The 26,159-nt window shown below is 37.8% G+C and overlaps 1 protein-coding gene across 4 annotated transcripts in view; it reads right to left on the bottom strand.

Annotated features, from left to right (window-relative positions):
• POU2F1 (POU class 2 homeobox 1) overlaps positions 1-26,159 on the bottom strand; it is a 178,157-nt gene that overhangs the window by 70,637 nt on the left and 81,361 nt on the right. For 3 of the 4 annotated variants that reach the window (XM_032389450.1, XM_032389452.1, XM_032389453.1), the window contains one exon: positions 10,660-10,725. In XM_032389450.1, coding sequence (XP_032245341.1) covers positions 10,660-10,725 — 66 coding nt within the window. Of the gene's footprint in view, positions 1-10,659; positions 10,726-13,874; positions 14,970-26,159 lie in introns of those variants that run through there. The other variant, XM_032389451.1, reaches the window with a different exon arrangement.

The raw sequence follows: 26,159 nt of genomic DNA, 5'->3' as shown, positions 1-26,159 counted from the left end.
TTTTTTTTTTTAATTTTTTTAAATTTTTATTTTTTATTTTTAAGATTTTATTTATTTATTTGAGAGAGAGAGAGAGCACAAGAGGGGGGAGTGGGAGAGGGAGAAGCAGACTCCCTGCCGAGCAGGGAGCCGATGCGGGACTCGATCCCGGGACTCCAGGATCATGACCTGAGCCGAAGGCAGTTGCTTAACCAACTGAGCCACCCAGGCGCCCTGAAACAGACTTTATTCTTAATTGTAGAAAAATGAATGACTTATGACCTACCAACTATTCAGACCAAGTCTTTTTCAAGTAACTTAAACATGTCACCTAAAGGGAATACTTCGAGGGCCAAGAAAACCAGAAATAAAGTCCTTATTCTAAAATTGTAATAGCATGCTAATAGTTTTGTTGACAAAGAAAAATTTACCATTTACTCTGCTCCATCTTTCTCCTGCCCCCTCACCTAGTCAAATGTTCCTTACTCATCTTCAACCTTGAAGAGGTGAGTTAGTGAAACGGTGGTAGTTTCCTGCCTTCTTTAGAAACACAAAGTGCCTGAAAAGCTGCAGTGAAAGTCCTGGTCCTCTGATTTTATCTGATGTCAAGGTTCCCAGCTTGAATTATGACCCTTTGCTCTCAATCCTTCTTGTATTGTTTATTTATCTGGATGAACTATCTACTCCCAGACTATTTTGCATTTGCAAACGCATTTGCATTTTGTTCCCTGGTTTCATTTTCCCAATATCACAAGGACATCCCTAATTGCCTCTGTTCCTAACCCTAATCTAGAGTGCTTTCTTACCTTCCCTTCTACCTACAAACTTATCTGTAGTCGTTATCTATATCTATCTTTAACTCCTTCACTCTCCCATTTCTCTACCTTAAAATGGAGGGGAAGGGACCTTCTTCTATTCTAAGCTACTTCATCTACCAGTGTTCAGAAACCTAACGCTTCCCTTCTCCTTGGGAACTCTGATTCCTGAATCATCCATCCTTTTTGTACCACTCCCTCCTACTGGTTCCTCTCCTTCACATATAAAATATACTTGACCTCCTCTCTCCTATTCTTTCCTTTCCTTTATTTAAAATATAATCACTATTATCATCGTCATATTCAGAATAAATACTGCCAATTACTGAGCACTTACTAAGTCATACATCTACATCTACTTGCTTTCATGTATACATCACTTTTATGTAACGATTTATTATTATTTATCTCCCATTTTGCAGCTAAGAAAACTGTGGCACAGAAAGGAGTAATATGCCCAAAGTAACATAACTGGTAAGTGAAGGAACCAGGGATCTGAATCCAGGTGGTTCGGTTCCAGGGCCTGAGCTCTTAACCACTATGCTATACAGCCTCTCACAGTTTCTGTTATGAGAGCTGCCTACGTTTACCATTCCCCTTCCTCAATTATTCACTTCTCTATCCGCAGCAATTTCTTTCTCTACCACTTACCTAAAACCATTTAAAAGCTCCCTAGTAACTACTAACTGTCAAATATAGAGGTCACAGTTTAAGCTTCCTGTCTTGACCTCTCTGCAGGACCTGACTACCCTGGACGCTAACTCCATGAACGTTGCTGTCTGGTTCACTTCTCATCTCCATGGTTGCTCTTTAGTCTACTTAAGCACTGTCCAGTGGAAATTTCTGTAATGCTGGATCGGTTACATATATGTGCTACCCAATCTGGTAGCCTCTAACCACACATGGCTACGAAGCACTACAAGTGCGGCCAGCATGACGGAATTTGTAATTGAACTTTAATGTTACCAGCCACATGCAGCCTGTGGCCAGCCTCCCAGATGGTGCAGGGCTCCTCCGTGGCCCCTCTTCCTCTGCCAGCCTGTCAGTGTTGTGGAAGAGGTCTGTCCTTGGTTCTCTTCCCGGCTTCTTCCACTCCTTCCACTCTCTTCCCAGTGGCACCTCCCTGCTAAGTACTTCCACTCCTATATAAGCAGCCAGGCTGCTCTCCTCAGGAACACAGCTCTGTCTTCAATTGCTCACTTCTTCACCTGCAGGCACCACGAGGCACCTCCAATGCAGCATTTTCAGAACTCAGTGGATCACTCGTTGTTGAGTCTACTTGCAGCTCAGGCAGTCCCTGGTCAGAGAATGGCACTCCATCTATCCCGGTCCCAAGCCAAATACAGGCACTCAGTTTAGATTACTCTCTTCCCTTGTTTGTTTACTCCCTTCTCAATCTCCTCTCCTCTCCCCACAAATGCTCATCAAATCTGATCCCCTGGTTTCCACTGCCGCTGCTCGAAGCCAGAGTATCATCTAATGGATCGAACTGGAAGAGTAATGAGGTTAGTTCTTTTGCTTCAAGTAACACGTAAAGTATAACATGGCTAGAAAATTCTTTTATACTTGTTGGGGGAAAAAAAAAACACACAAAAAATTAACATGACAGGAAACAAAACTGCCCTCTAAGGGAGAAAGGAGAAAATTATAGATAATCTCACAAGCTGTACTTAATAAGTGGCCTTTCAGCAATAAATCTTCTTTTATTAATGTTCCAAATTTCTATTGGTAATGAAAAAAAATGAAATAGATACTACTTTTAAAATTCTGTATTTGTTATTGGGTTACTCCTGGCAAAAGGATCACTCACTCCTTCATTCATTTAATAAAAATATAATCTTAATTCAAATGAAGAATAGCAGGTATATTCACCGGTGCCCTGGTCTTTCAGGATCCTTTCTACTTCTCTTGGAGAAAATGATGTCTGCTCAAGCTTTCTTACTAATATAATTTGCTAAAATCAGCCACAGCACTAATAAATCTCACAGAACAAATATCCCTGGTTGCTGGAAACTTCTGATAAAATATTTTTGGAATGCAATTTCATAGATGCACATTGGGTCGCATTAATAAATTTATTTGGTCTTTTCACCTGCGAAAAGATCTTAACATCATCCTGGGGAAAAAAATCACTGGGATGAAAAATCATGAATATGGGGAGGAGCTTGGGCGCCTGGGTGGCTCAGATGGTTAAGCATCTGCCTTCGGCTCAGGTCATGATCTCAGGGTCCTGGGATCGAGTCCCGCATCGGGTTCCCTGCTCAGTGCAGAGCCTGCTTCTCCCTCTCCCTCTGCCACTCCCTCTGCTTGTGCTCTTCTGTCTATCTCTCTGTCAAATAAATAAATAAAATCTTTAAAAAAAAAAAATATGGGGAGGAGCTTTAGCACTATCATAATTCAGGTGAAAAAAAGACTTATAGTTAATTGACCACAAACTCAATGAATCAGTAAGTATATAAGTTTTAATATTTCAAAAGAACTAAATATTATCAGAAAAAAATAACGTTTTGTATTCTAAAAATTTAAATCTAGTATCATTTTTATCTTAATTATAAAAAATAATTACAATAAGACAGTGGTAAGTTTTCAAAAATAACAATAAGCCAATGGTGATGGTAATGGTTGCACTGAAGTCTGATTCTGAGGATGACAGAATGACAAAGGATCGAGAAATCATAGGGCATGATGGAAGAGTCGGAAGGGATCAGAGCACTTTAGGGCAGATGTCTTTCTCCCGTCTTAGCTTAACTGCTTCTTGATGCCGAGCATAAAGAGCCTCAGTCACACTGAAATCCTGTCGGGCCCTCAGTCCAGCTGCAGCTCCACTTTCTACAAAGCCTTCCCGCACCCTTCCAGCTAGAAACAAGTTCCCCCACACTGAAGTCTCACGGACCTCTGTATACTTCTTATGAATCTTCTATTATATTTTCATCATATTTTCTCTGTAAGGTAAGTTTATTGAGAACAAAATCAATATTTGATTCAACTTTAGTGATCTTACTTAGTACAGTATCTTGCACATAGAAAACAAGACATAAGGAACAACATAGCTCAAAGGATAAGAGAACAGCTCTACTCACTTTTATAGATATGTGTGTGACCTTTGAAAAGTGACCAAACATCTCTGAGCCTCAATTCCCTGATCCATAAAAAGAGAAAAACAGTGCCTTATATGGTTGTCACAAGGATTAACTGAGATAATCTATACAAAGTGCTTAACACACCTAGTAAATACTTAATGATAGCCACTATTACTACAGTATAAATTATTACTCTATAATAAATTATTTCATAATGAATTAGCATTTGAAAATAAATGTCAAGTAAATGGAGAAGACATAAAATATGGCAATGACTTCCAGAAGAGCTTTCATTTTTTAAAAGTTAGGGAAAATCATTTCAATTTGTGTTACTCCTAAGGGCAGAATTCAAAAGACTATAGATAACAGAGCTGTACAACCAACAGAAGAAGATGTATCAAAAACAGTGGATGAGCCCAGGCACAGGGTAGATGACCATTTGTCAGAAGTACTGATGAAAGAAGTCTGCCCTTTGATTAAAAGTGAGCAAGACTTAAAAATTTGTCCAATATTTCTAACATAAAAAAAATGCTTTTGGTTGTTCCTACTGATGTTTATAAAACTTTATACAACTTTTTTACTCTTCCAATTATTATCTGTAATACAGCTGATCAGATTTAATTTACGATAAAGTAGTGTAGTAGGCAAAACAATGGCCAAAGATGTCTACATCCCAACCCCCAGAAGCTGTAAATAGTTACTTTACACAGCAAAAGGATTCTGATCTGATTACATTAAGAATCTCAAGATAGGGAGATTATGCTCGAGTATCTGGGCGGACCCAGTGTAATCACGATGGTCCCTATAAGAGGAAGAGGGAGGCAAGGAAAGTCGAATAAGATGGGACGATGGAAGCAGGAGTCAGACAGACAGAATGACAGCCCTGAAGACACCTCACTTCTGGCTTTGAAGATAGAGGAAGAGGCCATAAACCAAGGAATGCAGGTGGTCTATGGAAGCTAGAAAAGAGAAGGAAATGGATTCTCCATAGAGGCTCCTGAAGGAATGCAAGCCTTACAAGAACTTCTAACCTCCAGAACTGTAAAGATAATAAATTCTTGTTGATTTACCCAGCAATTTCACTACTAGTTATTTTCATAGCCCAAAGAACTGAAAACAGCAACTCTAAGATACCTGTGCACCAGTGCTCACTGTAGTTGTAGCTAAAAGGTGAAAACAACCCAGCTGTCCATCAACAGATGAATGGATAAATAAAATGTGGTATATACATACATTGGAATATGACTCAGTTATACATGCTATAACGTAGATGAACCTTGAAAATATGCTAAATGATATAAGTCAGACACAAAAGAAAAAATTTTGTATGATTCTGCTTACATAAAGTATCTAGAATAGGCAAATTCATAGAGACAGAACATAGATCAGAGGTTACCAAGGGCTGGGAGGAGGAAGAAATGGAGTTACTGCTACCCCTAGGGGCAATATCCTTGGCAGCATCCTTGTCCAAAAAACTGTAAGAAATATCATTACTATTCTCTTATCCAGATGGATAATTTTGTTGAAAGTAAATTATTTTGGAAAAATAATCCAATCTTCCATTTCTTCACTTGTGATCTTGGACTTTTCAAGCTAGGCTATGAAAAGATCACATAACCTACTGGCTAGATGAGCTACATATTTGTTTTCTTTAAACTGAGCCTGAACCTCAAAAAGCTTATTAATCTTATTTATGTATTTATTTATATCAGTTCCTTAAAGGTAGCTAAGTCAAAACTCATTCACTCGACTCAAACTCTCAAATCCATTTCATTCAATCTTTGAGGCAGTGTAAGATAATGAAAAGTAATGAAAAGACTCATGGTCTTTACAATCACAAATTACTAACCAGTTCTGAATAATTAGTTCCCTTATCTGTAAAACAGGTATAACACTACTCACCTTATGGGAGTATTTTAACAATTATGATATAAAGCATACCTAATAAAGCTACTAGACATGCATACCTAGTAACATTTCAACACATTTTAACTGCTGCTATTATTATTACTATTATATTTGTTTCCCTCTTAAATGACCACCTCAACTACTTTAATGATAAATGAAAAAAATGCAATCTAATATGAATTATTCATTTTCCTTTCTATTTCCACCTCAATTTTGTCATTCTTCAACCCTATCTTCTCCCTAGTTGTAGAAAAAGGGGTACATCTTCTTCCTTTTTTTTAAAGATTTTATTTATTTGAGAGAGAGTGCATGCCTGTGCATGAGTGGGGGAGGGCGGAGGAGGAGAGAGAGGGAGACAAGCAGGACTCCCCCCCCACTAAACGCAGAGCCCATCGCAGGGCTCCATCCCAGAACCCAGAGATCATGACCTGAGCCAAAGTCAGATGCTTAACTGACTAAGCCACCCAGGCTGACTCTTGGTTTCGGCTCTGGTTGTGATCTCAGGTCCTGGGATCGAGCCCTGCATCAGGCTCTGTGCTCAGTGGGAAGTCGGCTTTGGGTTTCTCTATCTCCTGCTCCCCCCGACCCCCCACTTGCTTGCTCTCTTCCTCTAAAATAAACCAATCAATCTTTTTTTTTTTTTTTTAAAGAAGGATATAGCTAGAGTCATCATAATGCCTGACTTCAAACTATATTACAAAGCTATAATAATCTAAACAGTATGGTATTGGTATAAAACAGACACACAGATCAATGGAACAGCACAGAGTCCGGAAATAAACCCATGCACATATGGTCAATTTATGACAAAATATATAAAGAACTCACACAACTCAATAACGAAAAAAACCAATCTGATAAAAAATGGGCAATTTTCCCAAAGAAGACACACAGATGGCTAACAGGCACATGAAAAGATACTCAACATCATTAACCATCAGGGAAATGCAAATGAAAACCACAATGAGTTATCACCTCACATCGGTCAGAATGGCTATTATCAAAAAGACAATAAGTAACAAGTATCGGTGAGGATGTACAGAAAAGGGAACCTTAGTACACTGTTGGTGGGAATGTAAATTGGTACAGCCACAATGGAAAACAGTATGGAGGATCCTCAAAAAACTAAAAACTGAACTACCAGCAATTCCCCGTCTGGGTATTTATCCAAAAAACAAAACAAAACAAAAACACTAATTAGAAAAGATATATGCATGTCCAGGTTCACTGCAGCATTATTCACAATGGCTAAGATACGGAAACAACCAGTGTCCATCCATGGATGAATGGATGAAGAAGATGTTGTATATGTACACAATGGAATACTACTCGGCCATAACAAAGAATGAAGTTTTGCCATTTATGATAACATGGATGGATCTTGAAGGTATGCTGAGTAAAATAAGTCAGAGAATGACAAATACCATATGATCTCACTATATGTGGAATTTAAAAAGCAAAACAAACAAAACAAAACTCATAAATGCAGAGAACAGACTGGTGGTTGCCAGAAGGGAAGGGTGACTGGGGGTGGTGGGCAAAAAGGGAAAAGGGGGTCAAGAAGTACAAACTTCCGGTCATAAAATAGTAAGTCATGGGGATGTAATTAAAGCATGATGACTATATTCAAAAATACTGTATTGCCTATTATGTAACTTTATATGGCGACAGGGGAAACTAGACTTAGTGGTCATCATTTTATAGTGTATACAAATATTCAATCATCATGTTGTCTACCTGAAACTAATATAATGTTATATATCAATTATATCTCAAGAAAAAAATACTCAAATATCCTCAAAGAAACATCACTATGATATTTTTCTATACCTCCTCTTGAATTACAATAATCTACCCTGAATCTCTTATCTGTATATCTGTTTTCTCAATGGACTGCTAACTCTTCAAAGACTGAGGGAATCTCATCTATTTGAACTAGCATTTTGTAATAACACCACATACAATATTTTACATATGACAGGAACTTAAGGAATAAATAAATTGACAAACCTAAACTACTGATTTTTCTGTGAACACATAAGGGCTATCTGACAAAAGTGCATCATCAGATTTATCTGCTCAACTTAAATAGATCGCTCTCGCAGGAGAAAGACAAGAAGCATATCAAACATAATCTTAAATAATTTTACAGTATTACTCCCCATAAAATGTCATGAATCAAAGTTATTTTTTCCAGAAATATTTAAAATTTTAGTAATCTACACAAAAGTATTCCAAATCCAAGAAAAGGTGAGATTTTAGTTTTATAACAACGCTAAGGGTTCTTTCTACTGAAAACTTTTACTTGTTATTCAACTAGCAGAAACTAAGAATCTGTACGATTAAACAATCTGCAGGTCTGTTTTATTTTTAAATAAAAATCAATTTGTAAGCATGTAATTGTCTGAACAAACTGTAATTCTGTATCTGACATACTGAGCATTGTAATTTAATAGGCAAACTGGAACTCAAAGTTATTTTTATATTCCTAAACTAACAAACTGACATCATTGGGAGATGCTAAGAACATAGTGATAGGCCCTTAACATTTCAGAAACTGACATTCAAGGTTTTAGTTATCTTCAAGTGCATTGTAAAGGTCTGTAACATGGAAGCAATTTGTAATTTTACAAAGGCAACAAATGCTGAGTTTTAGAGACATTAAAAAGTAAAAATCTACATTGATACTGCTTAGTGCTATGAGTCCACCATGCACTGCATATTAAAACAAGTCAAGAAATTCACAAGACTGTTTTAGCAAGTGCTCCAGCTAGAATTTCTCTTATATATAGCTCTGAAAATAGTTTTAGACCTGAAATTAAGTATTGCTTAAATTTTCTGTTTTATTTTATTGCAATTCATGGGAGAAACCATATGCAGGGTGTAAATCCTCATTCCACCTTTATTTCCTGGCTGGTTTTGTGCCTTGATTTCCTATTCCCTGAAATAATAACACCTAACTTACAGGGCTGTCATTAAGAACACAAATCAGGTAATGGGTACAGTGCTTAAGATTTTTTAAAAACATGTCATTGGGGGATTATTAAATGTAGGTGCTCAATAAATGGTAGCTACTGAAATGTCTGTTATTAGGGGTTTCTCAAGGAGTCTGGTGTAGAGACATTTTCAGTGTTCGCTCAATCATCTGTTTCTCTTCCCTGAGAAATACATGCCTCTCCTCTGAAGTGGTTCCTAAGGCACAAGGTCCTGCACGCTCTCCCCGAACGTCTGACGGGACTGACTGCCCTGTTTCTCTTTGCAAACAAGTCCCACACCTAAGCTAGATGACCAAAGCACTGGCAGATGGACCAGTGCTACAAAATAATGCGAGACAGGGCCCAAACAGAGGACAGAGAAACAACAAAAATGAGACTGCAGCTGACAATCCAGACAGAAGAGAGTGCTGCCTTTCTCCTCCCCAGGAGGTTCTAGAGCAGTCTACCTGGCTAGCCTCAGAGTGTTCTGAGTGACCTGTTCAGTACAACAGGATGCCCCACAGCTCAGTTTCACATAAAGAGACAGGTAAACTTTAGAGATTAAAAGATTAACAAGTATCTCCAGGGCGCCTGGGTGGCTCAGTTGGTTAAGCGACTGCCTTCGGCTCAGGTCATGATCCTGGAGTCCTGGGATCGAGTCCCGCATCGGGCTCCCTGCTCGGCAGGGAGTCTGCTTCTCCCTCTGACCCTCCTCCCTCTCATGCTCTCTGTCTCTCATTGTCTCTCTCGCAAATAAATAAAATCTTAAAAAAAAAAAAAAAAAAAAAGATTAACAAGTATCTCCAGGTAGAGAACAATTTTGAATGGAAAGATAGGTAGGCAGGAACTGCTACATTGGTTCAACTCATCTACTTTAAATTAAAACATGTTGTGGCCAGCAGAGGTGAAAAACAAAGACTGTTTCCAGGAGTGACTCTCATTCTTACCATCTCCCATTTTTAGGCAATTTTAAAATGATGGGTCACAGAGGCAACCCTCTCTGCAAGTGAAAGACCTAGTTTACTTTAGAAACTATTACTTTCTGGGTATCCCTGCCCATAATTCCCTTCTTACACAGTTGAATATTTTAATTTATGCCTCTTCCTCAGAAACTGGGGAAGTCCCTGCACCATCTCTGGCAGATGATAAAGACACATGGTTAAATGTCCTCTGAGCAATGTAATGAATTAAGAGTATGGGTTGTAGAGACATTCTATCCTTTACGGATTTACCTTTCTCTCATGGGGCCTCAGTTTTCTCATTTATGATATTAATTTTCTCCTGATAAATAGTTAAATCAAGTATAAGTTTTTAAACATTACCAAATAAAAGAACATATTAGAAATAGGTGTGTGTTTTTAACTATCTACTGACACCATCATAACTTCAATACAACTTAAATTGAAGGGGGGCGGGGGGTGGATAACATTTACTATTTCGGTTAACACCTATAACAAGGGCAACGTTTTACTGAATGGTTAACTGTGTAGCTGGTACTGTGCTTAATCCATTTCCTTTAATACTCACAATGACCTATGAAATATATTATCCCCATTTTATAGGTGAATAAAGTCTCAAAAGATTGGGGAAACTGCCTAAAGTCCAAAGCTAGTAACAAATCCCTAATTCATACCCAGAACTACCTGACCCTAAAGGACTATTCTCTCAACTACTTTAGAGTTTCTCTGATAAACAGCAACAAAAAGATGAAGCAATCTGCAGAAGAAACTAAATAATCTTAAACAAATAATACCAGTTCCTGCAAGCACTAAGTTATATTTGACAACTCAACACTCCAATTGGTCTTTATTTGCCAAACAGAAGTCACAGTTAAATGGAAAGTTTCTTCTGTTAGCCCGATTAGAGCTAGTTAAAAAGCTGGACCTGGGAATCATCTCTTACCTGTGTTGCCATCTGCACTCTCCATAGATGGTTTACTGGTTTCTGACGGATTGTTCATTCTTGAGTCTGCAATGAATGAGAGGTGAATGAGGTTTTTTAAAAACTGGGGATGTGGTTAGGGAGGCAAAATTGTGGAAAAGGAAAGGCTTAAGAATATTGACTAATGTTACAGTTCTACAGTTCAAAGACAGATAGTGTCAACACTAAAACATTGGAAACTGTAATAAAAGTTTATCTGAAAGAAATTCGGGATTCCCTTAACCCTGAAGTGATCCACAAATAAACTGTCTTTCCAAAGAATTTTAACATTCTTCTCACAAAGATAACTGAACTCTAACCTGAAAAAAATTACAATAGAGTCTAACATGTAAATGGAGTAAATATAATATGAAGCATAAAATACTTTAAAGAAACAAAGCTGGGGCCAAGCTCCTTACAAAGTAAAACATGTTACTCTCAAAGTTTTTTTTCATAAGCAAAGGTATTGGTTAGTTATAACAAAAACAATTCACTGGTAATCTTGCTAAAAGACGGGACAGTAACTCAACCTTAAAGAATAAAAAGAAAGCATGTCTAAGAAAAAATCTCCTATTTACTGCCTGCCCAAACTATGTGTCAAAGTGAGAATATGTCAAATTCATACCTCAATCATAAACCAGTACAAGAAGTTGCACCACAAGGCATAACGGATATATCTAATCATTTCCAAATTGAACCACAACCACACCACCTAAAATACTACCTATCTGATACCCCATGAGAACCTCCTGACGTGGGTTTATCTCCTTAAGGGTTATCTCTTTAATGAAAGTTTTCATAGTAAAAAGTTTTCATCAAGCAATATCAGGTATCCCAGAAGATATACAAGAGACAAGAACAAGTCTGTTTTTCTTCCACCTTTGTAATAGGGTAAAACCTAAATTTACATTTAATACATACTTCATTCTACTTCCAGTCTAAACCCAAACTTAGCATATTTGTAATCAAGTTTACTATCAAGCAAGTTTCCCCTTTTCCCCCACTGGATTAAGAACCATTTAACTATAATTATTAGTTGAGAATAAGTAAACTATATTATATTTGATTTTTCACTGAAGAGTACATTTTGTCATCTGCTTCAGTGTTTAACTAGGAAGCCAAAACAATCATCAGTCCCAACCGTGCTGTCCATAGTTGCTTTATCTAAATGCACAAGTGATGAGAGAGAATCAAGAGTCCTCCTCCCATAAATTTCATTTCCAACCTGGAAGCTGTGTAATAGCTTTTTTAACACAGGTTTTGAAACAGATGCTTGTCTTATGGTCTTAAGCAGTTTTATCATATCTTTGGTTTGTTCTTCAGATGTTCGAAGGATTCAAATTCGTTCTTCTGTGGTCATAAATGAGAGTAGTTCTACAACTTCCTTGCCTCTACTGTACAGAAAAATTTAAATGTCACTGAAAGCACACTAAGGTTTGAAAGGAACAGGTGTACAACTTAGTGAAAATCAGCTTTCTGAATGACTTAACCAAAATCTTATGAAAGTCCACAAAGATCACAACAAATGTTAATATACCAGTAAACATACATTTTGCTCAATGCTTCCTTTAGAATGTTAAAAGAAAGTGGGAAAAATATGAATCACTTAATATTCATAAAAAGGGTAACATATCTTTTATACAAAGAATTCTTAACAAGTCATGAGCCTGTGCTTGTGCAACTCATATCCTAATTTCCACACATCTAAATTAAAAATTATGTCACAGGTATTGTGTGAATCTTCTAAGCATTTTCTATTAAATTGTCGAGCTTTAGAGACATTTAACAAAATTACTTCACACATACATACACATGTAAATAAAACAAAATTCTGACTAACTGTACAACAATGTGAAGACTGTTCAAATGACAGTTACTGTTAATTACAAATAACAGAGATCAATTTCTAATTCTAAAATATAATGCTAAAAATATTTCAAAAAGGTATTTTTCTTTCCTTTCTTGAGTTCCCAACATAGTAGATGTAAAAGAGTAAATGCAAGTAAGTTCTCTTTTGATATTTGAAGTTTTTCTTCTCTCTGGGCACACTGAACGGACTGTATGTGAGTCTAATACACAGTCTACAAACTGTTCTTGGATTGAATTCTTGACATCAGTTTGTTGTTTTAATTGTGGTTTTTATTGTGCCATACAAATATTACTACCGCCTTGAGTTTAGGCCATTCCCTCTAACAATGTGAACATTTTCAGAACTATCATTTAATTTTACCCTTAGCAACTGTGAAGGAGATGGGGGCGGGGGTCAAGCCTCAAGTTTTCAAGCAAGAAAAATGACATATAGGAAAAAAAAAAATCACTTGCAAAGGTTTTCAACCTAAAGTATCAAAGTCCTGGAGTTTATATCATCTGACTCTCCAGGTGACCAGAGTAACCTAAAGAGGTTTCAAGAATTTTGCATACAAACAGACAAATCTCAACACAAAATAGAGCCACCATGAGTCACAGTGTGTCTCAATCTATTTTAAATCTCAGTTACCAAAGACAGTTTATATAATCAAGCCTCACACCCCTCTCTCCTAAAAGGTTTGTTGTTCTATAGAGAGAACTCTAAAAATAGGCTTTCCAGAACTTAAAATTGTTTTCTGAAGAAGTTGATGTTTTTTTTAAATAAAAAAGGCTAATATCGGCCAAAATTTGAAAAGTTGATAGTTTCTCAAATCTGGAAACTGATCAGTAACCACTGCAATTACCCTAGGCATTAGTATTTATGGGAGCCATTCTGCATTATGGCTCCACCTTATTTTTCACTATGCACTTTTGGTTTTTATATAAGACATTCACATTAGGTATGCAAAACATTTTGATTAATATGTACACATTATTTAGGTACACTTTATACCTTGTTTCAGATTTAGAGTGTTTTTAGAACTACATGAAATGCGCCCAATAGGTATTTCCAAAAAGCAAAAATGTACTGTTTAAGTTGAATTCCAAATGCACACTATTTACTGAAAATGTCCTCGGAACCAGAAGAGCTAGTGGTAGGGAGGGACCTACTGCAAATTCAAGTATGCTCTTGCCTTGCAAATGCTTTCCTCCTTCTCTGCTCAATCCACCTCTCCCCCCCCTTCCTCCCCGAGTTGGTTGCATATGCGATTAAGCATTTATGCATAGTCAACCCCACACACGCCATTTCCATATTAAAGCTTCTAAGAAAGAACTGTGCTGGTACCCACCTAGAACATAGTCACTGCAGTCCAGCATTGCTGTGAAATCTTCTAGAGGTTCAGACAATCCAGAGCAAGGAAGAGACAGGTAGCAGTTTGGGGTGGGGGAAAGAAGGTACTACTAGTTCTAACAAATCTACGCTATGTTCTTAAGAGAACAAGGTGGGAGGTGGAAAGTGGATTAGGGGGAGAAGCAAAATACAACTTCAGTTACACCATAGCAATCTTCAACGGAATAAGGAAACTTCAGTTGCTCAGAGGAGTTTTAGTCTCTCTACCAGCTAGGACTGACATTGTCAAGGCAACTGAAGCATGAAAAGTTCCCCTTTTTGTAATAAAATAGAAACAAAGATTGCAGCTGGCAGTTTCCATAATGAAGCTTAATCAGTATGCGTGTGATTAGGGCCTTATGCAAATCTCTCCTCGTTAGCACAGCAGCCAGCACTTTGAAGTCCACGAACAATTCATTTACAGAACACACTGAAAGCACGCCCTGCATAATTTAAATCATTGCATAAATATTTATCAGCCCATTTGCATATTAATTGGCAGTGCATGAAGGGAAAAATTATCTCCTGAGTGCCAGCATAATAATTAGGAGGATAAAATGAGATTTCTTCCAATGGCCTGGCTTCTCGGACCTAACTTGAGATAGTACCGGGGGAGAAGGGAGAGACAGGAGACAGAGTTCTGTTAAAATGGCACTGAAATGACACGTACAAATTAGAAACAACTCTACAGACTTAAGCACCTTTAATCTTATTCCTGCTGGCAACAATGACTTCAGTAATAAGAGGATTTGCAAAAAGCTTTCTACACAATCCAAATAATCCCAAGGAAACAATTAGCAAGGTAGAAGCAGAACATAGGGCTGTCAAGATGGTGCTAGCCTACTGATAGGGAATTTTCCAAATATTAACATACACTGTCTGGGGAAAGTCCTACTTTAAAACAAGGCAACAATATAAACCCAGAAGCAGTGCAAGAGCTATAAAATTACTTTCAGGAGTATGGAAATTCATCATTATAAATCTTTTCATACTATTAAATTAACAGAACAGATTAGTTGAATGCCATATATCATGCAGTATCCTTCCCCCATCAAAATCAATCTAAAGTAGAAGACAGTTTGTTATTTACAATATCAATCATCAGGGGCGCCTGGGTGGCTCCGTCATTAAGCGTCTGGCTTCGGCTCAGGTCATGATCCCGGGGTCCTGGGATCGAGCCCCACATGGGGCTCCCTGCTCCATGGGAAGCCCGCTTCTCCCTCTCCCACTCCCCCTGCTTGTGCTCCCTCTCTCGCTGTCTCTCTGTCAAATAAAATCTTAAAAAAAAAATCAATCATCAAAAAAATGGGTCATATAAATTATGGACTTTGTATTTTCAAGTAAATTTCAGCTAATGTATATGAAAAAATACATACACTCTTTACTAAAGAATATATTCAATTTAAAGTAAATTTACAAGGTAAAACATCAGTCCAAAACTTTTTAGGCATTATGATAGGACATTCCACTGTAATCACCATAGACAATTCAGGAGAAGACTTATAAAAATCCCACGAAGTGGGTTTTACTACCTTCTTTGTAAAAAAAAAAGGAAAAAAGGAAACTGAGGCACAGTGAGCTAAAGCATTTACTCAATGTGACACTAATAATTTGGAGTCAGGATTTAAAATCAGATTTTGCTGATATCAAAATTTGAGCTCTTACCTATTATTACACATTGTGGCCCAGTTGTACACTTATGGAAGTAGTAGGCATGGGGGGCTTAAATAAGGCAGCAGATTAAAACAGCTTGTTTTCAGTGTAGTGAGAACACTAATAATTGGTGACAAAGATTCTGTGTTTAAAAGTCAAGTATGTACAGATACACAGAAGAGTGCACTAGAATTGAGGGGAGTTCTCCAGGTTATTACCCCACTAATAACTTTTTATTTAGAACTAGTCTTCAAGCACGCCGAGTGTCTGATTATTAAAAAAGTATGTATTTTTTTAAAGATTTTTATTCATTTATTTGTCAGAGGGACAGAGAGCAAGCGAGCACAAGCAGGGGAAGCAGCAGGCAGAGGGAGAAGCAGGCTCCCTGTTGAGCAAGGAGCCCAACGTGGGACTGGATCCCAGGACCCCGGGATCATGACTTGAGCCGGCGGCAGGTGCTCAACTGACTGAGCCACCCAGGTGTCCCCAAAATATGTATGTACTTTTTTCCAACATTAAGGTTGAAATTAAACTCAACATGCATATGTGGAAATAGAAGACAAAACTTCTATAATGGACCTTTAAAAAGATTTCTTTGCAAGTCAATAAATTAGGAACAGAACCAATTCTTAAGTTTTACATAAGCTCTCTATTTATATTGCTAGTTTTTCCGCTGTACAGAATCACAAAATCCCTATGAGGAGAGAGTTTAGGGGAGAAATTTTACGCTGCCACTCTGTACCGGTGAGACTAAGTTCCTTCCCTTTTTGAACCCTAATTTTCTCACCTGTAAAATGATAGTATCTTTCTCTCGAGGCTGCTGGGAGGATAAATGTGCCCGTGCCTCTCAGACTCGATCGTAGAGTGCGGCCTGAGGCAGCTATGCCAGGGGAGATGCCACGACACGGGATAAACAAGCTACCTCTTTCAAGAGCACCAATTTTATTCACAACACTTGTAGTAAAACAATCAAGACTATATTATACGACAAAATATACAATTCAAATGAGTTCTGAATGCCTTGGACTATACAAGTTGTACTTGGTGAGAAAATATTAGAAGCAATGATGACTGTGACTGGTATATAGTGGATATCAATATATGTTTCTTTCCCTCCTCTTCTGCCTTCATTAAATTTTACATTTACTGCCTGTACTTTTATAGACGATCTCTGCAACTCACCATCTACTTCTTATGCTGTATGCAGTGGACACCTCTAAACTACCTTTCTTAGACCAATTTGGTCTTTCACAAATCAGCTAAGTATGACTTGAAGGGGCAGCCAGGCAATCACAGCCAACTAAGAAGTGTTTGCTGGAAGGTACCCTTTCAGGGGCAGGACCTTGGTAGTGTAATAACCACCCCCCTCAAGCCAAGAGAGTCCCAAGGGGCCTCTGCATAGCAGGGGGCCTATAGCTCACCAACTCACATAGGCTGCTATCCAGAGACGGACCCCTGTCCTCTCTACTGCAAAAGTCATTCATTATCTTCCCTCCAGGAACAGGAAGAGGGGCAAAAGAAGGCAGTGCTGAGATGCAGCTATCCAGAGGGACAGGAAGCCTCACCCATGCAGTGGACTTTATTACAATAGTTTATTACAAGTTTTCTTGTCCTTCCTTGGGCACCCTTGATGTAGGTACTCTGCACATTCTAAAAGACAGGTTTAAATACTGGAAGGCTGTCTAGGCCTCTACAGATGGATTGTGGGAGGCTGGTTACCATCTATCTCTCCCCTGTACTCCCCCAACCATGGCAAAGTGAGATCCAAAAGAAGGGAGCAGACAGCTTTACCCACAAAGCTCAAGCGTTCACTTTATTTGGCCCTCTGTCTGAAATATCAGATTAAAACGTAACCTAAAAAGAATATCCTTTTAGAAAAAGAAAATAATTTCTGGAAAGTTTTGTAGGGCTGTCAGTCATTCACACTTTGGCATAAATTAATCCAATTCAACTGCTTTCCTTTAACACCTCATTGAGGAGTTGATTAGCGTAGTAATAATTGTTCCCATTGGAAAAAGGCCAGTAAATACCCTTTTTTTTTTTTTAAGATTTTATTTATTTATTTGACAGAGAGAGACACAGCGACAGAGGGAACACAAGCAGGGAGAGTAGGAGAGGGAGAAGCAGGCTTCCCACTGAGCAGGGAGCCCGATGCGGGGCTCTATCCCAGGATCCTGAGATCATGACCTGAGCCGAAGGCAGACGCTTAACGACTGAACCACCCAGGCGCCCCAAGGCCAGTAAATACTCTTATAAAATAAGTGCTGTTTAGTTGACCTGTACTCGGCGGATGGGGGGGGGGGGGAAGGGTTCATAGAAAGCAGAAAATAGGAAATAGTAGTGTATGGAAGTATAAAAAGGAGCTGAAAGGCAAAGTTAAAATTCACATATTTCAAAATTATGCTTATTTTAGTAATTTCTACACCCAGTGTGGGGATTGAACTCATGATCCTGAGATCAAGAGTTGCATGCCCCTCCAACTGAGCCAGCCAGGCACCTCTGAACCTTTCCTTCAAAAAGGGGAAGAAATGCTCTTCCAGGATCCAGAACTCATGGCTAACACTCTCTGTATTAGAGTAATCTTTCACTTGTGATTGTATGGGCTAGTCTAGGTCTCATTAGAAAGGCAACTGAGGACCGTAACAACTCAGTCACGAACTAGATTTGTACAACACATCCTTTACATATGAGCAAACTGAGGGAGGCCTGCCCTCTACCTACCTACATTACCAAATTCCAACCTGGTCACACGCCAGACACACAGCCATCTGTGCATGCTCCCCTTGGACTACCTGTATAGCTGCTCCATGGCTAGTCCAGGGGGCGGGAGGTACAGCTCAGCAACTGTTCCCCACACCTCCTGGCTGCCTCTTGGTAGGATTTCTCATCTCCTAGCTCCACTGCTTTCACTCCTAGGCAATCTCAATTGCACACCAATATCCTTTTCAATTTTCACCTCTCTTCAAAATCTACCACGACTTTGGTCTCCTTACCAGCTTCTTTACAGAAAACAATGACACTGCTTCAGCAGATTCTCAGTAATAAAAATGCTTTATTAGCTCAAGAATTATAAATTGTTATCTTACAAAAAAACTCATCCCCAAACTCATCACCCACAGACAGTCTAAAATAATGCACTAATGCTCAAATATGAAAGAATATTCCAGGATCTGGAAATGTCTTAGATCCAGAATCCAGTGATGGGCATTAGCACTGCCGTTATTCTTACGCACTGAGTATCACAGCACATGTTATTGATGCCCCCCGAGGCTGCAATATGGGATTTCAGTGCTTAAGAAGAACAGATCTAAGGAAACAGAATGTCTGCTCTTTACGAAAAATCTCAGATGGGCAAACACCCAAGACAGAATCTATTTTACCATTCTGGCAAATAAGCACTGCCAAATAACAAGAGATCCGAGGGATAATTTTATTTCCTAAAAACCAAACTGAGGCCTAGAGAATGACTCTTAGGTCACACTACTAAGTGGCAGAGAAAGCAGGGGGGAAAAAGACATAACAAGGAGGCGTGAGAGGAAAATCAGTAAAATAAAACATGCTGAAACTCTTACCCATGACATGGAGATTTGTAGTTGGCTGGTCAATTAAAAAGGTCAACTTCAAATAAATATCATAAAACCATTATATACATAACTTAAACATTTCATGTTAACAGAAAGTACATAAATATGTATTTATTTACCAATCTTTTGATGGTGCACCAAAGCCTTTGCTTTAAAATTTGAATCCACTAATTTGAGTTTCCTCTTCTTTTTTGGGTAAATCATATCCTTAATACTTACTCTAATATTTCCAGTTTCAATTTCTTAAGCTTTGTTTTTCAAGCCTTTCACATTTTACATATATATTAAGAATATAAGAAACTCAAGAAGAATTTCATGAAACAATGCTCCTTCCTAGATGTAATACAATCTGATATGTTTTTTTTTAATTGCTGATTTCATCCTACTAAATTGACTTCATGACCCACAGACTGAAAAACTGCTTTAAAAGTAAGACAAGAACTTGGGGCGCCTGGTGGCTCAGTTAAGCAGCCGACTCTTGGTTTCATCTCAGGTCATGATCTCCGGGTCCTGGTATTGAGCCCTGCATTGTTCTCCGCACTCAGTGAGAGTCTGCTTGAGGATTCTCTCTCTCCCTCTCCCTCTGCTCCTCCACCCCCTTGCGTACACACTTTCTCTCTCTTGAAAATAAATAAATAAATCTTTAAAAGAAAAAGGCAAGAACTTAAAAGACACATCAAGCACTCTGAGTACAGAATCTTTTTCTTTCTTTTTTAAAGAATAATTTATCCCTAATATTTTACAGCTCTTTTTTCACATCTAATTCAGCAATATTTTTAGTAATTACCCTTCATCTACTCTTCAAAACATTCAACTTAAGTTTTCACAGAAACGTCATCTCCTCCTATTCTTTTCCTTAGTTTATATAATAATGATTTAAATGGTGTAACAAAAATAAGAAGTACAACCCGATGGTACAGGCTTGGGAGCACAAACAAGGAATGATCCTGTTGACCATCCCGGTCTCCTAGTAGCTGCAGACACACAGACTGAAGAGTGCATTCCGCACACTGCGGGGCATCAGACAGTGTGTTGTAGGCAGTTAATCTTCCGAGTCCTTTAAGTGCTGGTTTGTTAAGAAAGCTACCACACCAGAGAGCAGCTAGTATGAAGTGCAGTGGCTGGTCCTTCTGCTCTTTTTCTTCACCTCTGCCAACATACGTTACTATAGCTGTACAGAGGTCACCCACTGCTCAGTCTAACACTCTGGTATCCTTTAGTATACACATCACCATAGAATTCAATCCTGAATTTCTTAGTTGTAAAGTTTAAATTTCGCATAGCTCTACTACAGTTCTACCACCATACTACATGTCCCTGTCTAGCCTATCTTATCATCCTGTGTCTTTACTTCCACAACTGTCTTTTCTTTGTTCTAGTTTAAAGAGTTCTGCAAAGTCACTGATTTCATGCATGAGCACATTCAACAAATATTTACTAGGTATTGCCGGGCAGTGGGATAGGAATTGGGGACACAATGCTGAGCTACAGAATGCTTACAACTGAATAGAAAGAAATATTAAACAACCATCCAAACACAATCATCAAGTATGAAAATTCCATGGAGTAAAAGAACAAGGTGACTACACAGCTTTAACACAAGCCTGTGATTTGTCTTGACATCTTCGGCTAATATTAGAGTTCTCCTACTCTAACAACTGCAATGTGACTTTTTCTCTGATTCCACTTCTTAAATCCATGAAATACAGGCTTTTATTTTATTATGTTTTATTTGAAACCACATGCTGCTTTAATGATTCCCATCTGTCCCTTTGAACCATTAGGTTTCATCTATGTTATTGGTGATTTGTGTCCTCTCTTTCTAGGTCTCTCTTACTCTCAGGTTTCATAAATTTGTGTGAAAATACAAGGGTAACAAGTATCCCAGAGTCTATCTAAAATTTAAAGACACATTCCTCCACTCAACTAATTAAAATGTTCTTCTGACTAATCGGACGTTACCAATACGTTTTAATAATATTAAGGGTATAGTAGCAGTCATTCCATAAACATTTACTGACTGTCAATCTGTCTACAATGTCTTTCCTCCCTGGATCAACTCATGAAAAGTCTACCTATCTATCCTACAAAGACAGGTTCAAAAGTTATGACCTCAGATCTTCCTTTATTCCCCTCCTTGTCAGGCAACTATTTGTTTCTCTGAAATCCTATAGCAATGACAGTATCTCTCTCTTTTGTTTGAAATAGTTAGAAATTCGTAAGAATTTGTAAAAGCTTCACCCAGTTTCCCCACTGGTTACATCTTACAATATGCTATCAAATCCAGGCAAATGACATTGTATAAAGGGTATGCATAGTTCTATGTCATTTTACTGTGACATGTGTAGGTAGATCACACAACCACCACTGCAATCATAATACAGAACTATTTCATCACAAAGAACTCCCTCCTGCTACCTGACTATAGGTGTATCCATTCCTCCCCTTCTGGTTATTCTGAATCCTTGATAACCACTAATCTGCCATCATCTTTATAATTTTGTCATTTTGAAGATATTATACAAATGGAATCATATAGTGTATGACCATTTCAGGTTGGCATATTTTATTCAACATAATACCCTTAAGATCTAATCAAGTTGTCCTGTGTATCAACAGTTCATTCCTTTTTACTGCTGAAAAGAGGGGCACCTCGGTGGCTCAGTTGGTTGAGTGACTACCTTCGGCTCAGGTCATGATCCCAAAGTCCTGGGATTGAGTCCCACATCAGGCTCCCTGGCTCAGCGGGGAGCCTGCTTCTCCCTCTGACCCTCTCCCCCTCATGCTGTTTCTCTCTCTCTCTCTCTCTCAAATAAATAAAATCTTTAAAAAAAAAAAAAAAAAAAGAATATTCCATAGTATGGATGTACCATAATTTGTTTAACCATTCACCTATTGAAAGACTTTCGGTTGTTTCCAGTTAGAAGTTATTACCAAAAAAGGTGCTGCAAACATTCATATCTGGGATGTACAATGGATCACAAGCTCCACACTGGGAGAAAATACTTGCAAAGGACATGTCTGGTAAATGACTCTCATCTATAATATGTAAAGCATATTCACGTATATATTTTTATGTGAACAAATTTTTATTTCTCTGGGATAAAGGTACAGAAGTGATATTGCTGGGTCACATGGTCAGCGTCTATTTAGTTTTTAAAGAATTTCCAAATATTTTCCAGAATGGCTGTACCATTTTTAGATTCCCACAATGTATGAGAGATCCAGTTTCTCTAAATCTATACCAGCATTTGATATTGTTATTACTTTTCATTGTAGCTGTTCTAATAGGTGTGTAGTGACATCTCACAATGGTCTCAATCTGCATTTCCCTAATGGCTAGTAATACATATCTTCATATGCTTAACTTACCATTTGTATATCCTTTTCAGTGACATGTCTATTCCATTCTTTTGGATTTTTCTAAAAATCCAAAAATCTCCCTTTTCTAATGGACTGTTTAGATTTTTAGGATTATAAATAATGCTGCAATAAATATAGGGATTCATGTATCTTTTTGAGTTAGTGTTTTTGTTTTCTTTGGGTAAACACACAGTAATGGAATTACTAGATAATATGGTAATTATATTTTTAATTTTTGAGGCACCTCCATACTGATTTCTGTAGTGGCTGCACCAATTTACATTCCCACCAAGAGTGTATGAGGGTTCCTTTTTCTCCATAGGGCTGAGTTTTGAGAGCTCTTTATATACTGACAATAACAGCCCTTTATCAGATATGTGCTTTGCAAATATTTTCTCCCACTGTGGAGCTTGCCTTTTCCTCCTCTTAATGCACACAGCAAAATATTTTAATTTTGATAAAGTCTAATTTATCAATCTTTTTCTTTTGTAGGCTATGTTTCTGGTATTATGTATTTTTTTTTTTTTTTTAAGATTTTTATTTTTAAGTCATCTATACTCCCAACATGGGGTTTGAATTTACAACCCCAAGATCAAAAGTCGCATGCTCCACTGGCTGAAGCATCCAATTGCCCTTCCGGTGTCATGTTTAAGACTAGGCACCAAGTCCTATGTCCTAAAGGTCTTCTTCTATGTTTTTTCCTAGTGTGAAGATTAAAGGTTTGTTTATTTTTTTTAATCATTTGTCAAAAATATTTTCCTTCCTCTGTTTGCTCCAACTGTTTTTGTACCTTAGTCACAACTTAGTCGGTTATACCTGTGCAGACCTATTTTTGGGTTTTGTATTCTGTTCCAATGATTAATGTGTCAATTTCTCCACCAATATCCTCAGGCTTGATTGCTACAACTATATAATAAGTCTTGAAATTAGAGAAACTGATTTTTTCTTCTTCTTTTTCAAAATTTTGCTAGCTATTCTAATTCCTTTGCATTCCCATATTAATTTTAGGATAATCTTATCTATTAAAAATCATAGGGGGATTCTCAAAGGAATTGCATTAAACCTGTGTATCAATTTGGGGAGAAGTGATCGTTCCTATATTGAGTCTTCTAACACACAAACACAGTATATCTCTCCACCTCTCTGTATATTCCTTGATTTCTCCCACCAGCATTTTGTAGTCTTTGGTACACAAGTCCTAAATATGTTCTGTTGATTTAAAACTACATATTTCATTTCTTTAGCCATTCTTTTAGGGTAGGTCTACTGGAGACGAATGCTTTGTTTTCCTTCATCTAAGAATGTCTTGATTTCCCCTTCATTCCTGAAGGGTGTTTTCGATGAATACAGAAGTTGTTATTTTTAGCTCTTTCTCAGTACTTGAAAAATATTATGCCACTGCCTCTTGGCCTCCATGATTTCTGAGGAGAAATCCACTATCACTGGAATTGTTTTTCTCCATAGGGAAAGATGTCATTTCTCTCTCACTGTTTTCAGGATTTTTCCTTTGTCTTTTAGTTTACCAACATTTTATTACTACTTCTTTGGGTTTACATTGTTTGGAACTTGTTCAGATTCTAGAATCTGTAGATTTGTGTCTTCTGAGAAGTTTGGGAAGTGTTCAGCCAGTCTTTCTGCAAGGACTTTGCAGCCCAGCCCCCTTTCTCCTCTCCTCCTCTGTGGTCTTTCTGTCATAGTACCACAGGTCCCTGTGGCTCTGTTCATTTATTGTTCTATTTTCTCCTTGTTCAGATTGGGTAATTTCTACTGTTCTATGTTCCAGTTCGCTCTGTCCCCTCTATTCTGCTGTGAGCCCATCCAGTGAGTTTTTACTTCAGTTACTGTTGTTTTCACTTCTAAAATTTCCATTTAGTTCTTTATATTTTCTACATCTTTATGGAGGCTTTTTGTTTCTAGGCTGAGACTTTATATTTTATTTTTCCTTTCCATCCTTTTACTGTTTTGGTAAAGAAATTAGTAGTGGAAGTCCTTTAAGAATTATGGGAATATGCAGAAAAGACACAGAAGCAACTTTGAAAGGCCTCCCATTGACCAAATTTTGGGCAATATGAACAAAATAATAAAAATAATAAATTGTAACCATTACTGGGGTGCCTGGGTGGCTCAGTCGGTTAAGTGTCTGACTTCAGCTCAGGTCATCTCAGGGTCCTGGGATCAAGCCTCATGTCACACTCCTCGTGCTAGCACTCTCTCTCTCTCATTTTTTTTTTTTTTTCATTTCTATGTTTTTTAACTGACTTTTAATCCACAGGCCCCAAAATCACGTTTGCTGTACATGGTAAGAACAGAATCTTAATAATGTTCAATTATCTGAACATGGCTGATTTCTGAATTTTTCTTCATGCTTTAATCCTTAAATAACATTTAAGAAGTATAATTTTTCTCTTTTGAAATCCTTTTTGAAATAACACTTTATTGAGTTATAATTGACATACAAAAAGCTGTACATATTTAATATATACCACTTGATAAGTTTAGAGATAAGTATACTCCTCTGAGAGTACAAACAAAGCCATAAACTTGTCCATCACCTCCAGAAGTTTCCTCCCCTCCTTTTTCTTCATTAAAAACTTTTGTGTGTGTGGCAAGAGCACTTAACCTAAGATCTACCCTCTATGCAAATTTTTAAGTATTACAGTATTGTTAACTATAGTTTTCTGAAAATTTAAAACTTGACCCCCCCCCCACCAAAGACAAAAAACAAAACAAAACAAAACCCCCAGAAAACTGATGCCCTTCTGGTCACATAAGCACTAAACCAGCAATCCCATGTAGTTGTGATTCAGAGCACTGGAAAAAAACAAGAAAGAGCATTTGGTGCTGCTAAAAGCAAATGATGAAAGAATATGGTGGATTAACAAACTGATCATCCAAACAAAAGCCAGGCCTAATTTTGTACATAGTACTTCTCTTTGCTCTACTTACTGTACTTCTACACTTCTACTAAAAATGTACCTAGCAGATGCCCAACAGAGTAGGAGTTCAATACACATTAGCTGCCCCAGCCCTGCCTCACCTCCTTCCCTTCTACTCAGATGATGAGTAGCTGCAGGTAATATAAAGGTAGGTAAGTGACTTTGTAATCTTCACAAAATGTCATAGTATCAATAAGTTTCATACCATCTTTGCAAGCTCCAGTTAGTTAGAAAGAATTTAACTAAAAACATAATAAAATTTGTCACTGTATCTCACCTTTTACAGAGTCCTAACATATGACTGCCCCAAATAGAAAGACACCAGGCAATCTAATGTACAATTCTCATTTTGAATGGTACAGATTAAAATGCACATAAATTACATTTCTTTGCTGTAAGTTCTCCACATTACCAGAAATACAAGTTACCTGACATGAGCTACTAATAAAATACATTTTTAGTATCTCATCGCCTACATTCTATGCATTCCCACCCTCTTGGCCAGGCAGGTGATGGTGGTAAATCAGTGGAAGATTCGTGGGGAAAGGTGAGTTTCAGGGGATAAGTCAGGTTTCAAGGCAAAGATACACCTGGTCTGGGCAAACTCGGGTACTCTGGGTACTTTACTAAAGAAGAAGGAATTTTTGGGGCGCCTGGGTGGCTCAGTTGTTAAGCATCTGCCTTCGGCTCAGGTCATGATCCCAGGGT

This window comes from Phoca vitulina, unplaced genomic scaffold (genome assembly GCF_004348235.1).
Source record: "Phoca vitulina isolate PV1807 unplaced genomic scaffold, GSC_HSeal_1.0 scaffold54, whole genome shotgun sequence".
Taxonomy (NCBI): Eukaryota; Metazoa; Chordata; class Mammalia; order Carnivora; family Phocidae; genus Phoca; species Phoca vitulina.
Note: the sequence above shows the minus strand (reverse complement) of the source record. Positions and strands in the feature narration are given on the sequence as shown.